Raw genomic sequence first — 17,248 nt, 5'->3', positions numbered from 1 at the left:
CAATGACTAAAGAAAACCATCATGTTGACAAAAAGCCAGGTTGGGTGGTTAACTGCAAGAGAGTGAGTGACCAGATAAACCTTACACAAGCACAATGTAGTTATCAAGTCGGCTTAGAGATGGAAAGCTGATCTATATCTGATCAAACTAAGTCGGCTTAGAGATGGAAAGCTGATCTATATCTGATCAAACTACCTTGCCTTTTGAGAAAATTGGGTGAAAAAAGATAAGCACACATAAGCTTGGATTTAAAAAAGAACTTGTATTTATTATATTTTGCAACTAAGATCTTTTAAAATGGTGGCCCTAGGAAAATCTGCTTTGGCAAGCAACGGCAGAGGCTCCTGTAGAGAGGAAGTGAAAAGACTGGGCATATAAACAAGGGCTGCTGGCACGTTCAAAGCGCAGGGGATAGTTCACAGAGCAAAACGTAGTCCTAAGTAAATGGGTTTCAGGCAATTTCAGTGTTAAGATAACATCATTAAGAGTAGAACAGATTGTGCTCAAACCCTGCTGTTTATAATTAACACGTTGCTTCCAAATACTCCAGGGTCCCTGGTAAATAGTCTTCTGCTCACATCCACCCAGACCAATCAGAATATTTTCATCAGATTCCATGCTGGGCCAGCACCTGTTTGGACAAATCCAATAGAGCCAAAGAACTCCTCTCCCTGGCCAGCTAAGTAGTTGGATGAACACAGCTTGGCTTAGTCATTGTCACAGTGTCCATATGGCTTTGAAGCTTGTTTTCACAAGAAATCATACAAGTATTTTATTATGTCAAAGTTCACCGTCCTATAAACAAAAACAGATAACATGTTAGCATCCTCACCCCTAGACTGCTCAGCTTTGTATGATTCTGTGAAGCACATGCAAGATAATTCACAATTCATGCTAAACAATCCTATAGTGTTATCAAATGCACCATTACAAGGTTGACACTAATTTTTTAAATGTCACGAGGAACACAGTTTTTTTAAAAAGTTTGTTTTTGCCATGCACAAAGTTTGCTTCTCTAAAAAAAGGAAATGAAGTTAGAGCTATTCAACATTCTGTATTTCAATTGTACTACAGAAAGTTTAGGTTTCATTTGAAAGCTATTTGTTTTTTGTCTAATAGCCAGAATAAAGTAATTAGAGATGCAAAAGTATTTAAATCTTCTTTGCTTCTGAACATTGCTTATCTTCCAAAACACCTGTTTTGTCATTACATAATGCATAGCTCATCTGTCCTCATTTGTAGTTTTCATTCTTTTCAGTCTTTTAACGCTGGCTGACCTGTATGTGTATTGTAACTAAATCTGTATGATCCAAGAATACGATACAATAAACAGACGACGTGAATGTATATTTTTGTACTCTGATGGCAGGCGGAATAAAACAGAGAGAGAGAGACATATAATTATTTTCTTTTCACCAAACTCATTCTTCACTATAAATATTCAGACTTAGAGGTTTATTATTTGAATAAATGGTCAAAATAATTAGATATAATGATAGAGCAATAAGTATAAAATTAAAGCCTTAAGTATTGAATTCTGCAAAAATAATCATCCATGTGAGAACAGCCTTTTAAAGATTCACTAATTGCATGTTCTTATTTATTAAACCATCATCAATTAATGTTTTTTTCCTATCATTTTGTAATAAACTTTCTAAAAAAGTTTCTAAGCAAATGACTGACATCAAATTTTTAAAAAACTTTGGAATGGGAAACTATAGAAACTGCTTATGAAAACACATTTAAAAATAACTATTATAGAAAGAGATGCTATAGTTATTGTGGTACCTAATGCTGGACTAAAGAATGCCTTAATTGTTTCATTATAATAATGCTTCCCCAGAGAACACTAAACTTTTCCAAGTGGTATAAAAATGCTGCTGAAACAATTCTGTTATCATTAGCAGTGATAAAACAACTAAAAATAGTTACTTAAATTTAAAAAGAATCTTATGCATAAAGACACAAATGGTATGGTTATTAAATCATAACGCTATTTTATTTTTATGTGGTTTTCTTTCATTCAACTCTATAACCATCCAAATTTACTGGCAACAGGTACCTCTAACAAATGATTTAAGAAAAAATCATGATGCTGGTTGAAAAGACTTTTTTTAGATTTTAGAAAGGAAACAGATATAGTAGGCTACTTTTAACCACTGACAAAAAAGGGAACTGGAATTTGTACATCTCTCTCTAGGCATATTTCTCCACAATAGCTTTAGGTCTTAAGGTTATAAACCTAAAGTAACAAGGTAAAATAGATTTAATGTTGTTTTATTGGTTTTTGGCCTTGAATGAAAACAAAAGTTTAGAAAAGCTAAGATTAAAACAACTTAAATTCCAACACTAAGGAAATCCCTAAATTACAAGATATTATTTGATGGCATATTACACAGCCATACAAAATGATCACTATGAAGGCATACCTACAATATTAAGGGAGAAAAGGAGAACAGAGAATTGCAAATATGTTGTGATAGCTACAGAGAAATGGTTGTCTAACAGACTAATACTAAAAGAGAACACAAACAAATGAAAATACTGTGATTTGTTTGTGATAGGACTCCTTTATTTTTTAAAAAATTTATTTTCAGAAATCTATTGCGCTTCACTATAGCACAATTTGTGCAATAAAATTTTCTTTAACAGAATAAATGGAGTGATTTAAAAACACTATGCAACTTAAGTGTGTTCATTTATAAAAGCTTCACTATATTCCATTTCTCTGCTTTGTCACTGGGAAGTTCTCAAGCAAACTGAATCATATAGTAAGATTTTAAGATTTTACAAAAAAACTAAATTAATAAGGAATTGAATATAAGATTATTCCTTTAAGCAACATTAACTGTCCAAGATGTGTACCTACCTCTATCATTCTTCCACCCCAATATAAACAGGTGACTTGCCAATTGATCTCACATAAATTCTTCCAAGACATGGCAGAAATTGTTAGAATAACCACAGGAGCAACATCAAAAATTATGTCAGACACAAAACCACTTTAAAGTTTTAACTTACAAAGAGAGTTATGTACTTTGCACTTACTTTCTCTGGCTTTTCATGGATATTAGATTCATGTAAATGCAATTTTAAGAATTTTGGATAACTTTTACATATTACAGGAGATTCTCTCCCACAGAACACAAATGAATTATTTTCTAAAGTAAGCAGCTAGAAAGAAATACAGTAAACAGAAATAGTGTTGGTAGCAATTTTCCTAGGAGTAATTTTTAAATCAGAATGTAGAATACTTTAATAGACGTTAATTATATGGCATGTATTTAAGGATTTAATTTTGCCTTTATCCTTTTGTTTCATTTTTGTCAATTCTTTTACAAGATATTAAAATATCTTTTTTCTCATGGGAAACTATTTTATTTCCTTTTATGTTCTTGTGGGTAGTTTGAGTTTGGGTTCTTTTTTAATTTGGTTCTTCTGACAACTTGCAACCATACAACTTTAAGTTGCAACCTTAGGTTACCTTGTAGTGTTTCCCACCGATTATGGAGAAAAAACAATCATAAACTTGTAACATTCACATTAAGAACAATCCAAGAACAATATTAATAAGCTTCAGTCATCTGTCATCTGCCTTCTTTCACCTTTTCTGGAACCAGCTTCCTATTGCTTCTCTATACAAACCTTTACATTGTTTCTTGATCATTAAAGTTCTCTAAATCCTCTATCTCATCAATGAATGTTGTATTTTTTTTTCCTTCAGGGTTTAACTGAAACTTGGTTCCCAGCAAAGGACACGGTCTTATCTTCACTCCTTCCAAATGAAGGTTCAACTCTCTACTGTACCCCGGATAATTGTCAGGTGTCGTTGGTATTCTTGTGCAAAAGCTCCACTCCGCTGAGATTCAGACCATTCTGTTTGCCACCGTCTATTCCCTTATCACCATATTGTAGTCCCTGAATAATTCCGCAATCAGTTCAGTCTTTATTTCTATCCCGAGACCGGCATCAGCCAGGTGACTTCACTGCATACTTGTCTTTCTCAATAACCTTTACTCATGATCACACTCAGAAAAGCTCTAAAAACATATATTCATACTGGACCCTTTGATCTGCAATTTCTTCCTTTTATGCTGTCAGGAATACCTCGGGACAACCAGTTCACAAACCTCTTCATTTTTTCCTGATCTACAAATACTTAATGAGTACCTATGTGCCAGGCACCGAACTATGAGCCCCTGACTAGATTTACTTCTTTCTTTCCTAGCTTAAACTCCATGCTTCATCACATCAAGTGCTCACTTGCTAGCATCCACTAAACTCACCTGGCAAAACCCCAGTACTATGTGATCTCATTTATAATTCCTTCCTGTCCGAGTATCTAGCATACGGAATGCTGCTGGAGGAGATCACAAGTCTCACAGATTGGTGCCACTGTAAATTCAAGGTCAAGAACCTCAACACTCCCAACAACTTGTTTTCCTTGTCAGTACTTTATTCCATTCTCCACGGCAGGTATTTCAAATATTCCATATTCTGCCGTTAGTCTCAATTTTGCCTCCTTCTTCATAGAGAATATGGAAGTCATCAGATCAGAACTCTCTCAACTTTTTTGCCACCAAACCTCCAAATTCTGCTCTATCTGAATCCATCTTTTTCTCTTGTTATAAGGCAAGAGGATCCCTCTCTCTCATCCAGGGCTCTTTCAACTCATATTCTAAATCCCAAACTTATATAACATTTCAAGGATTTTGTGCTTTTATGTTAATCTCTCTTTTGTATCATTAACTCTGCTCTATCTGCCTCGTCGTATCAGCATTTAAATATGCTCACATCTTTAAAAAATAAATAATAGCCTCCTCTCAACCCTACACCCCCTTTAGCAGGTATAATCCCTTCTCCCTCTGTATGGCAAAAAATCCCAGAATACAGGCTCATGAGGAGAGGATATAGCTATGTTATTCTTGTTGCTGTATCTCCCCAAGGCCTAGCACAGTGTTTTGTTTACAATGGGCAACACAAGTGTTAAGTCAATGAAAAGCATTATCTCTATTTGCTACATCTACTTTCTCATAAATACTATTTAAACTCACTATAATTTGACATATACTTCATCATATCACTGAAAGTGTTCCTGATAGAGTTACCAATGACTGCTTTATCATTAAATCAGAGGCCTCTGCTTGATTTCTTGGTAGCAATTGACTTTTGACCATTACCACCTTCCCTTAAGTTTTCCTAGTTTTCTTGTATATATGACTTTATATGTAACTGCTTTATCCACTTAAGTGTATACCCTGAGTATTTTCCTGTATTATCCTTCAAAAGTATGATTTTCATTAACTGCAGAGTTTTTTTTTTTTTTTACAAGAAACTTGTGAAAAAGTTATTGATTCCCTTATTTTAGACATTTGGACATGTCCTGTGATCTAATCATTTGTTCGCTGCCACAGATGTCTGAAAATTAGGCCAACCTACCCCTTCTTTGGTAACTATCCCTGGGACTTCCTTTCTCCATCAAGTCTTGATTTGGAGTAAGACTGTCTCCTTAGCTCCCTTCCTCTTGTTGCCCCCCAAAACAAGGCCACATGGTTCCCTTTCACCTAAGTTTCACTGTTAATTACTACAGAAAGAGATGCAATATTTATTTAGCACACACTAAGTTTAAAGCACTGTGCTAAGTTTGAGGTTGAGGCAGTGATAGACACAGTGTGTGCTTTGAGCTTCATGGACTTATATTCTAGAAAGAAAGATGAACTCTAATTATTCCAATTAGTTATTTAATTAAAATTATGATAAGCATCCTAAAGAACAAAGTGGGACCTTCCTTATTGTGTGTGGTTGGGGGAGAAGGGAGTGATGGTGGTCATAGTATGTTTGAGAAGGCTTTTTTAGGGAACAGACATTTCAGCTGAAATCTAAAGGTTGTGTAGTAGCTAGATAAAGAGGAGGAGAAGTTGGAAAATGCTGCATATGCAAGAATGGGAAGCAAAGTGGTGAAAATAAAAAAAAACTGAAAGACAGCTAGAGTTGTTAAAGTGCAAATAAAGAGGGAAGAAGGTATGTGTGCCAGACGTGGCCAAGCACCCACAGGGGCCAGATCACTTCGGCCTTGTCGATTTTCAAAAGATTCTGTTACTTATTCCAAGAGTTATGGGAAACTACTGAAGACTTTAAAGTAGAAGGGTGCCATTAAATTTTTATAAAATTATTCTGACATCGTGTGGAGAATAAATTGTAAGGGGGTAAGAGTTAGACAGAAGATCAATTAGCAGGCTACAAGAGAAAACATGACAATGGCTTGGTCTAGAGTAGTAACAGTATAATGATAAGAAATCAATAAGTTTGAGGCATATAGGAGGCGCTTGGTAGGCCTGGTAGGCGCAACAGGACTAGTGATTGGATATTGGGAGTGTGGGAGAGAGAGATGTCAAGAAGGACTCCCCAGTTTCAGGCCTGGGCAACATGGCAGACGGCAGTGCTAATCATTGAAATGGAGAACACTGGTGGAAAACCTGATCTTTCCCTTTCTGTTGGTGGATTGAGGCAGAGGTTAGAATTCCTTGAGTTCAGTTTTGGAAATGTAAAGGTCAAGATTATATTTTTAAAAAGGTCTCATCTTTAAAGAAATATATATTTTTAAAAAGGTTTGATCTTTAAAAACATGGGAGTTATTAATATATAGTTGGTTGTTGAAGTCAAAGGTGTAGCTAAAGTTGCCTTGGAAAAAAGTATAACCTCAAAAGAGAAGGAGCCTAGGACCAAGCCTCAAGAAACTGCTATATTTAAAGGTCAGGTGGGGAGGATAAGTTGGCAGATGAGCCTTATAAAAAAAAAAAAAAAAGCCAAAGAATGAGGAGGAAAAACAGAAGACTGTGGAATCATGGGCTCTAAAAGAAGACAGTTTTCAGAAAGAGAGAGTGGTCAGCAATGTTAGGTGCCACAGACAGGACAAACAGCCTGAGACTCACAAAGGTTTTGGGGAAATGAAAGAGATGGAATTCAGAGCATAGGTGGAAGAATCCACCTTAGATAGGAAAAAGAACCCCACGCTACTGAAAAACGTGAAGAAAGAGAAGATGGGCACCAATGTAGGTAGTTGAAGGAGTCTCAACTGATGGTTTCAATTTTGTTCTGTGAAACAGTGAAAGCTGAACAGAGTGAACACAAATGTTAAGATTTGTGCTTTGAACAGAGTTAAAAATCTAGGTGGAAAAGAAGTCTGTAAACCACATGCTCTATTCTTCAATACACAAGGTGGAATGGCTGGGAGGTTGGTGAAAGGTAATCAGTCACAAGGATAATAGGAAATAGAGCCCGACTGCATGAGTTTCAAAGATGCCCACATTTTTACAAAAAGTTGGGGGCACTAACAGTCTGCAAGTGGCAACAAGAAGGAAAGATGACACAGAAATTACCTCCAACCCTGAGTGATTGGTGTTTGAGAAAATAAGTAGCTACCATCAGGGATAACTCCGAGGAATTTAGCATCCCCAGGAAAGAAGTGGGTTTTAGTTAAGGTAATGAAAAAAAGTATTAGGAGAAGATGGAAGGATATGGGAGGGAGGTCAAGTCAGCAGAAAGCATAAAATGATATGGGCATGACAGAGTGGAAGAGGACAGATGTGGGAAGAAGAGGGTGCTTATAGTTTGGATGCTGCCATGGAAAGTAGGGAACAGTAAAGAAACAAAAGTAACAAAGTAACAGAGTTCCCAAGTTCTAGGGCAAAATTCCAGGTCTATGGTTCTTGCTTCCTTCTGAGGTGATAAACGGAAGTGCACATCCCTGGATTTATTTAACATCTATCACTGTGATGCTATGGACTAAGTGACAACAAATTCAGTCTGATTCAATGTATACTCACTATATTAAGGACTCACAAACATTTGTCTTGTACATAATTATGGTGGGGCACAACCCAACCCATTTGGAATAACAACAAAACCCCTGAAATATATAGGCTTTATCCCAAAGTTTGCCTTAGATAGAGGTTCTTAGTAATGGAGGTTGCAATACCATTGTTTTAAAAAGAAAAGTTATCACTCTATGATCATACTGAATACATTTAAAAAAGTTTCTGCCCAATTTCCTCTGTGTAAAAGTTTGTCTGGTTTTATCATAATGAAACATTAAAATCCTCATTTGATATTTTAGAGTCTATATGCCATCAAAATGTGGCAAATACCTACCATCATAGTATCACAGAACTTTTAGTTAATTTTTTTTTAGAGATGGGATCTCACTCTGTCACCCAGGCTAGAGTGCAGTGGCACTATCATAGCTCACTGCAGCCCTGAACTCCTGGGCTTAGGGGATCCTCCTGCCTCAACCTCCCCAAGTAGCTGGGACTATAGGTGCGCCACTGTGCCTGACTAATTTAAAAAAAACTTTTTTTACAGACAAGGTCTCACTATGTTGCCCAGGCTGGCCTCAAACTCCTAGCCTCAAGTGAATGAATACCCCTTGCCTTGGCCTCCCAAGTAGCTGGGATTATAGGAGTGAGCCACCGTGCCTGGCAGAACTTTTAATTTAGATGATTTCGGGGTGGAGGCTGTGAACCTGTAGACTTCAGATCCTCAAAAAGCTGTAAAATTCACTAGAGGAGATCTGCAAATCCATATCTATGTCAAGCACTATTTTTAGGGTGAACAAATAATGTCTCAGGACTATGTATTATGCATTTTGAAATATATGTTAATGCCCTCATGATTAACTTAAAAAGGATGTTAAAATGGAGTCTTCCTATTCAGAAAGTTTGGGAACTCAGTTTTATGGCTTGTCTTGTTCAACCTACCCGTCAACATATGCATTACCTCTTCTACTACAGTCCTGACAGACTGTTATCCAGCTGCAACCATGAGATGAAGTCATTTATTCATATAAATGGCTTGAACACTTTACGTACACCTCTTTGTGAGGAAACTCATTACATTTTTAGACAGCTCTCATTTTGACAAACATATTTTTCCTCCCTGGAATTTTTAACATTTTAGAATTACTCAGAATGAGTTTCATACACTTTGCTCTTGACAGCCCCTGAAATATTTGAGACAGTTAACATGTCCTTTCTAAGGCTTTTCTCTCACATTCTGTCCTTCAGTCAGGGCTGTGACACAGTTCCTTGCACTACCACTCTCCTCATGCCCCTTCAGCATGTACCTATCTGTCAGTGCCCCTCATAAAACTCTAAGCACAGCACAGCACACCACATTTGATCTGTCTATGGCAAAACACAGAACTATTATATCCCTTGAACTAGACACTATATTTCTATCAGAGTTACCTAAGTCAGGATTTTTAAAGCCTTGTAGTCAGCTAAAAAACTTAGGACTTAAGCCAGGTCTGTCCCATCTTGTTTCAGTTCATATGAGTTTTTTGTAGTCAATTGTCCATTAAATCTCACCTTGCAATACTATGGGACCATTATTCTAGTCTGTGAAGGTCTTTCAGAATCTTGATTTTTGCCATCTAACACATTAGCTGTTTCTCCCAATTTTGTATCACTTGTATATTTGATGAGAGGGTTCATTCTACAGTAGGGCTTAGTCACTGGCACTTAAATGATCTCTTGTTTAAGAAACTAATGATGTTACATTAGGAAGAACATTAATTTTTATATTTAGTATATCATTTACGTAATTCAAGACCTTTTACCTTAATGATTATTCTATCCATACCTTGCAATAGCTCTGATGAAGTCTAGAGACACCGTGCATCTGTATTTTGGTCCATCAAGCTGATCTTCATGGCCAACCTGGGTTAACAGCTGAAGGGTCACTAGAGAAGTAATCTAAAAATGACAACATTTTTATGAGAAACTATTTTAATGAAATTATATGATGTCCTTGTTTCTGAAACATTTTATAGTGCCTTTGATAAAATATATAACTGAATCCACAAAAATACCTACAATATCTGCAAAGAAGAGACTACTTTTAAATTTATATATACACAAATTTGTTCGTATGTTTAAAGTCCTAATTTAACAGCTAGGACAAGTTGTTAAAGAGTCCTAGTTTAACAATTGATTCAAACTAACAATCAGTCCTTAAGGATTTCACTAGAGACAGCTTTGTTTCGTTAATGACTCAAGACACATGAATGCTAAACCTTGAAAACTACAAATACAGCACATTCCTTCACTACAATAAGCATTTTAGGGAGTTTTTATCTAAATGTCTCAGAATATAAAATCTATAGTTTCTTAGGAATCAATCAATTACAATGTGGATTTGGGCCTTTTTTGGAGTGGGTCACTGGTTAAATAAAAGATAAAAAATGAATCCCTTCGACCTGGGCTTGGTCTTGCTTTAAAACTTTGATCAAGTGGTGAGGAAAATAACAGAAGGAGCAATACTGGCAAAAGCAGAAGTGTACTTTGATAGGTCAAAGTCAAAATACAAAATAACTTCACATCCATGAGGCCAAAGTATTAAGTCCTCTGAAATGTAAGAAAGCAAGCTAATCTAAGAGCTGAAATTCTTTGAGCTGCTCATTATCTTCTCCCAATTTTTTATTTGCATCTCATGTAGGCCAGTAGGAAAAGAGCTAGCAACAGCAAGAAGAAAAAATCTGGAAACTTGGTAACCTGCAAGTGCTCTATGGCAATATAAAGGATGAGTTTTCAGTTATAATATCTGTAATACCTAATTATGCATCTTAGAAATTAAAGTGCTCACTTAATTTGGGACTAATACATTACAGATGCTAAGTAAACATTCTATGAATAATAAAAATAATATTAGTAGTGATTTGCTGGGTTCTAAGTACTCTTTACATGTTGTCTCATTTATTCCTCATGACCCTATGAGATAGACATTATGATGCTCATTTTATAGATGAGGCTTAGAAATTTTAAGTAACTTTCCTCAGATCACAGAGCTAGTGGCTTGGCAAGAATTCAAAACAAGAATCCATGCTCACCTTACTACACTTACATGTACTCCGCTAGATTTCCCATTATAATTTTAAAGGGAAAACTGTCATGTGGTGTACAGTCAGCTGTCATTACATTATTAACAAATTAAAGAGTGAACAGATGATAGGTACTACAGTATTTTATATACTGAAAATACTATGTTTAGTAAATTATTCAATTTATTTCAATTAGAAAACAGTTTGTATCAATACATCAAAATACGAAGCTCTGCATTCAAAAGGCTTTAATTTCTAATTCATTATCACTAGTTAGGTTACTTCTTGAAACATTTTTTATAAATGGTCTGCGTGTTTTAGAGAGAGTATGTAATCTGCAGCTGTTATGTGCTCTGTTATATATGTGTCTTATTAGATAAGGCTTGTTATTTGTATTGTTCAAATCTTATATATTTCATTTTTTAAATGACACTGAGAGTGGTACTATGGAAAACAGTATGGAGGTTTCTTGAAGAACTAAAAATAGATTTACTGTTTTATCCAGCAATCCACTACTGGGTATCTACCCACAGGAAAAGAAATCATTATATCAAAATGATACCTGCACATGTATGTTTATTGCAGCACTATTCACAACAGCAAAGATATAGAATCAATCTAACTATCCATCAACCAATGATTGGAAAAAGAAAATGTGGTATACATAAAGAATGGAATACTATACAGCCATAAAAATGAATGAAGTAATGTCCTTAGCAGCAACTTGGATGGAATTGGGGGCCATTATTTTAAGTGAAGTGACTTGGGAATGGAAAATCATATGCCACATGTTCTTACTTATAAGAGGGAACTAAATAATGGGTACACATGGCCATACAGAGTGGAATAACAGACACTGGAAACTCCTAAAGGTGGGAAAGTATGTAAGAGGAGATGATCTCAGCCTAATCTTTTCTGCCAAAGGAATACTGTGTCTGATATCCAGCTCTATGTAATTATTAGCACATAGCACAAACTGTACAATAACAACAACCTTGGTTTAATCTCCTTTATTGCAATACCAAAAAAACCAAACAAACCACATTTACTAACTTTAACTTCCTTATTCTCCCTTTTACCCCAACAACATGCCTTAGCTAATCAGGTAAGGGCAAAATTGTGAGGTCAAAGTCCTTACCAATGGGATGAGACACAGCCCTAGGTCTGCATTAGAGATAAAAAGATGAAAAACTTCCCTGTAACGCGTGCTGCTGGCTGGCTGCTTTTGCTGCTGCCAAGCGCCCTTCTGATCAGAAGTAAAGATTTTGCCTTGCAGAGACAATTTGAAGTGTCTGTTTTCTTAAGGACACCGCGGCAGCTACTTCCAACAAGTGGGAGGGGGATGAGGGATGAAAAATTACCTATTGGGTATAGTGTACACTATTCAGGTGAAAGGCACACTAAAAGCCCAGACTTCATCACTACCCTATATGTCCATGTAACAAAACTGTACGCATACCACCCAAATCTATTTTAAAAAATCAAAAAACAAAAACACTGATTAAAATTATCTCATTATCACAGAGAGTCTGTCTTTCTGTGATTCCATTTGTTTTTGCTTTGTATTTTTGAAGCTCTGTTATCAAATGCATACAGACAAAATTACTATGTTTTGCTGACAAATTAAACAAATTAAACCTTTTCATTATTATATTAATATAAGGATCCCTTTCTTCTCCAGTAATGTCTTTGGCTTACAGTGTATTTTTTAAAATCTTGATATAGCTATATCAGCATTCTTTTATTTGCTATGCCTTTTTTATGTTACTTTTCATGATTTTACTTTCAAGTTTTTTGTTTTCTTAACTTTAGACAGATCTCATGTAAACATCACATAGTGGGATTTTGTTTTCACAGTTTGACAACTTTTACCCTTCATATGGACCACATAATCCATCTGCTTTTAATGTATCTAACGATTTTCTAAAATTTTATTTCTACCATTATGCCAACCTTTCTATTTGTCTCTTCTTCTACATGTCTTTCTCACTCCTTTCTTGCCTTTTACTGTATTGAATTAATATTTTCTCATCCCACTGTTTTACTTTACTATCTTGGAAGTAGTTATATATTTCATTTTAACTCTAATTTCTATTTTGATTTCTTCTCTGGCTCCCAAGCTATGTTAGAAGTTTTTCTTAATTTTCAAGTTACAGAGTTTTTCTAGTCTTTTTGTTTTGTTTTGGGGGGAATCACAGAATGTGGTCTCCATACTAGCAAGCCTTTGAAATCTGCTGAGGCAGTTGGGTTCTCTGGGAGAAAAGAAGGGTGCACGGGGTCCTGGGTGTCACTGTGACGAGAGTGAAACTGACCATGGTGGTCACCCTGCCTGTCCTGCCTGCCAGGCCTCTTCCCCTTTTGTCCCAGCAACGTCTCCTGCTGATGACAACTGAGCACAAAGCATGCCCCACCATCTGGAATGACTCATCCCAGGCAAATGAAGTGGGGTATGACAAGAATTTTGCTCTCTTACTTATATAGGTATGTACATTAAATCCTCCATTTTACCTCTTGGCCTGCAAAATCTAATATTTACTATGTGACCACTTACTGAAAAAGTTTGCTGATCCCTGCATTAGAGACTGTTAGATTCAAATGATTATCCAATGCAGAAACTAAGATGTTCAATGACTTTTGCCCAAAATGATGACTGGATGGTGCCAGAAAGTCACCTGAGTAGGACTTAGGTGTCCTAACTCCAACTCTAAAAAAATTTTTTTTAAGAGACAGGATCTCACTCTGTCACTGAGTCTGGAGGGCAGTGACACAATCACATCTCACTGCAGCCTTGAACTCTTGGCCTCAGGTGATTCTCCCATCTCAGTCTCCAGAGTAGCTAGGACTATAGGCACATGACACCATGCCCAGGTAATTTTTTTTTTTTTCTTTAGAGACAGGATCTTGCTATGTGTGTTTAAGAGTGTGTTAAAAGAATAAAGATGCTCTGTAAAAAAATCATAAAGGGACACTAAGACAAAGGACTTCTTGCTCATTAACTTGGAAGTCTGGTACATGCTACAGGTTTGTGCCCACCATGGAGGTGGAGTTGTCTGGCTGTCACTCAAGGTATTATGATCATCCAATCATCTCTTTCCTACTCCCACACCTGGCCCATTCTGATTCCATGCTTGATCTAATTTCAGAAGAGAGTATATTGGTTGGTGCAAAAGTCATTGCGGCTTTAGCATTGTTGAAATTTGCCATTTGATATTGGAATACATTCTTAAATAAATGTGATTATGTTATACAACATTTTCATGTGCATTTCTCAGTTTATTTTTTTTGTTAATGACTTATTACGTGCTGTTTATTTTATATTTATTTTAGACTATGAAAATGATGTTAGACAAAAAGCAAATTCGAGTGATTTTTTTATTCAAATTCAAAATGGGTCATAAAGCAGCCAAGACAACTCACAACATCAACAACACATTTGGCCCAGGAAATGCTAATGAACATACAGAGCAGTGGTGGTTCAAGAAGTTTTGCAATGGAGACGAGAGCCTTGAAGATGAGGAGTGCAGTGGCCAGCCATCAGAAGTTAACAACCACCAGTCTAGAGCAATCATCGAAGCTGAGCCTCTTAAAACCACACGAGAAGTTGCCAAAGAACTCAACATAGACCATTCTACTCTTGTTCAGCATTTGAAGCAAATTGGAAAGGTAAAAAAGCTCGTTAAGTGGGCACCTCATGAGCTGACCGAAAATCAAAAACATTGTTTTGAAGTGTTGTCTTCTCTTATCATACACAACAACAACAATCCATTTCTCTCTATAAGATGGTGACGTGCGATGAAAAGTGGACCAGCTCAGTAGTTGGACCAAGAAGAACCTCCAAAGCACTTCCCAAATCCTGGCAAAACCATTATATCTGAGAAGTATGCTCAGCAAATCGATGAGATGCACCAAAAACTGCAATGTCTGCAGCCAGCATTGGTCATCAGAAAGGGCCCAATTCTTGTCCACAACAATGCCCGACCACAAGTCGCACAACCCATGCTTCAAAAGTTGAACAAACTGGGCTATGAAGTTTTGTCTCATATTCACCTCACCTCTAGCTAACCGACTACCACAAGCATCTGGACAACTTTTTGCAGGGAAAACACTTCCATGACCAGCATTATACAGAAAATGCTTTCCAAGAGTTCCCCAAATCCAGAAGCATGGATTTTTATGCTACAGGAATAAACAAACTTATTTCTCGCTGGCAAAAATGTGTTGATTGTAATGGTTCCTATTTTGATTAATAAAGATGTGTTTGAGCCTAGTTATAATGACTTAAAATTTGTGGTGCAATTACTTTTGCACCAACGTAATAGTTTAAGAGAAAAAAACCATTCAAAGTTAGGAAGACCTATCAAAAACATTCAAAGTTAGGAAAAGCTATCTTTTGCCACTTACTAACAGTAGACTTCAGATTATTCACTTAAATAATCTGGGCCTTAGTTTTCAAAACTAAAAATTAGAATAATAATATATTAGCCACATAGGGATGTTCTAAATATTTACAAGATAACTAAAAATGAGCATCAAAAAACCATTAGAATAAGTGATTTTATTAAAGTTGCAGGATACAAAAATCAACACACAAAAATCAGTTGCTTGTCTATATACTAATAATGAACTATTCAGAAAAGAAATTAAGAAAACAAGCCCATCTATAACAGTATCAAAAAGAATAAAATACTTAGGAATAAATTTAACCAAGGAGGCGAAAAATTTATACACTGAAAATTAAAAAACACTGGTGAAAGAAATTCAAGAAGATACAAGTAAAAAGATAATCACGTTTCTGGATTGGAAAAATTATTATTAAAATGTCCATAACTATCTAAAGCAATCTACAGATTCAATGTAATCACCACCAAAATCCAATGGCATTTTCCACAGAAACAGATAAAACAATCCTAAAATTCATATGGAACCACTAAAGAATAGCCAAAGTAATCTCAAGAAAGAAGAACAAAGCTAGAGGCATCATAGTTTCTGATTTCAAACTATATTACAAAGCTATGATAATCAAGATACTATAGTACTGGCTTAAAAACAGGGACACAGATCAATGGAACAGAATAGAGAACCCAGAAGTAAAACCATGCATATAAGGTCAAATAATCTTTGACAAGAGTGGCAAGAATACATAATGGGAAAAGAATAGTCTCTTCAATAAATGGCATCAGAGGCCGGGCGCAGTGGCTCACGCCTGTAATCCTAACACTTTGGGAAGCCAAGGTAGGATTGCTTGAGGACAGGAGTTCAAGACCGGCCTGAGCAAGACCAAGACTTATCTCTACAGAAAAATAGAAAAATTAGCTGGTAGTAGTGGCATGCTCCTGCAGTCCTGGCTAACTTGGGAAGCCAAGGTAGGAGGATCGCTTAAGCCCAGGCGTTTGAGGCTGCAATGAGCTATGATGAGGCCACTGCACTCCATCTTGAGCCACATAACAAGACACTGTCTCAAAAAAAAAAAAAAAAAAAGAATGGCATTGGGAAACTGGATATCCATTTGCAAAAGAATAAAATTTTGTGTACACCATACACAAAAATTGACCTGAAATAACCTAAAAACGTAAATGTTAGGCATGAAATCATAAAACTCCTAAAGGAAAATATGGGGAAAAAGTTCCTTGACATTAGTCTTGGCAATGACATTTGGATATGATATCAAAAGCACTGGAAACAAAAGCAAAGATAAGTAAGTGGGACTACATCAAACTCAACAGCTGCACAGCAAAGGAAACAATCAATAAAATGACAAGGTAACCTATGGAATGGGATAAAAAAAGATCAGGTAAGTCAAATAGCATAAACAAGATAACAGATTTAAACAAAATTATATTAGCAATTATATTAAAGGTAAACTAAATGCTTCAAATAAAAGACAAAGATTGACTGAAAAAACAAATCCAACTACATACTACTTAGAAGAGATACATATAAAATAGAAGCATATGTGAAAGCTAAAGGCAAAGGACAGAATGATATACGTCAAGCAAACACTAACTAAAAAGAAAAATGATGAAGGTATATTAACACCAGACAAAACAGACTTAAAAAGCGTTTTAAAGAAAGGTATACTTAATGATAAAATGTAGGCCCTGAGCTCACATCTCTTACAAGATTAGTGGCTTGAGATCTGTTATGAAGGGATGAAACATAGAAATAGGAGGGGCAGCCAAGGGATACAGGGTTCTTTGGGGTAGAGTAAGTGTTGCTGAAAATCAAGACGACTCTATGTTCTTCCCAGTTTAGAAATAGGAAGAAATCCATGAAGAGAGTAGACCTGAAATTTTATGAATGGGAAGATATATAGAAAAGAGTTAACATAGTCTCCTATGGCAGAGTATATTAACTTCAACTCTTCCTATTTTT

General features: G+C 35.9%; 1 protein-coding gene across 1 annotated transcript in view; it reads right to left on the bottom strand.

Annotated features, from left to right (window-relative positions):
- Positions 1–242: 242 nt before the first annotated feature.
- The window catches only part of ORC5 (origin recognition complex subunit 5), a 75,044-nt gene continuing 58,038 nt past the window's right edge, over positions 243–17,248 (bottom strand). The window contains exons 13-14 of the mRNA XM_045565241.1: positions 9,640–9,752; positions 243–795 (exon numbers count right to left, since the gene is read on the bottom strand). Coding sequence (XP_045421197.1) covers positions 750–795; positions 9,640–9,752 — 159 coding nt within the window. The 3' untranslated portion in view covers positions 243–749. The remainder of the gene's footprint in view (positions 796–9,639; positions 9,753–17,248) is intronic.

The sequence above is a fragment of the Lemur catta genome, chromosome 11 (genome assembly GCF_020740605.2).
Source record: "Lemur catta isolate mLemCat1 chromosome 11, mLemCat1.pri, whole genome shotgun sequence".
NCBI classification, from domain to species: domain Eukaryota; kingdom Metazoa; phylum Chordata; class Mammalia; order Primates; family Lemuridae; genus Lemur; species Lemur catta.
Note: the sequence above shows the minus strand (reverse complement) of the source record. Positions and strands in the feature narration are given on the sequence as shown.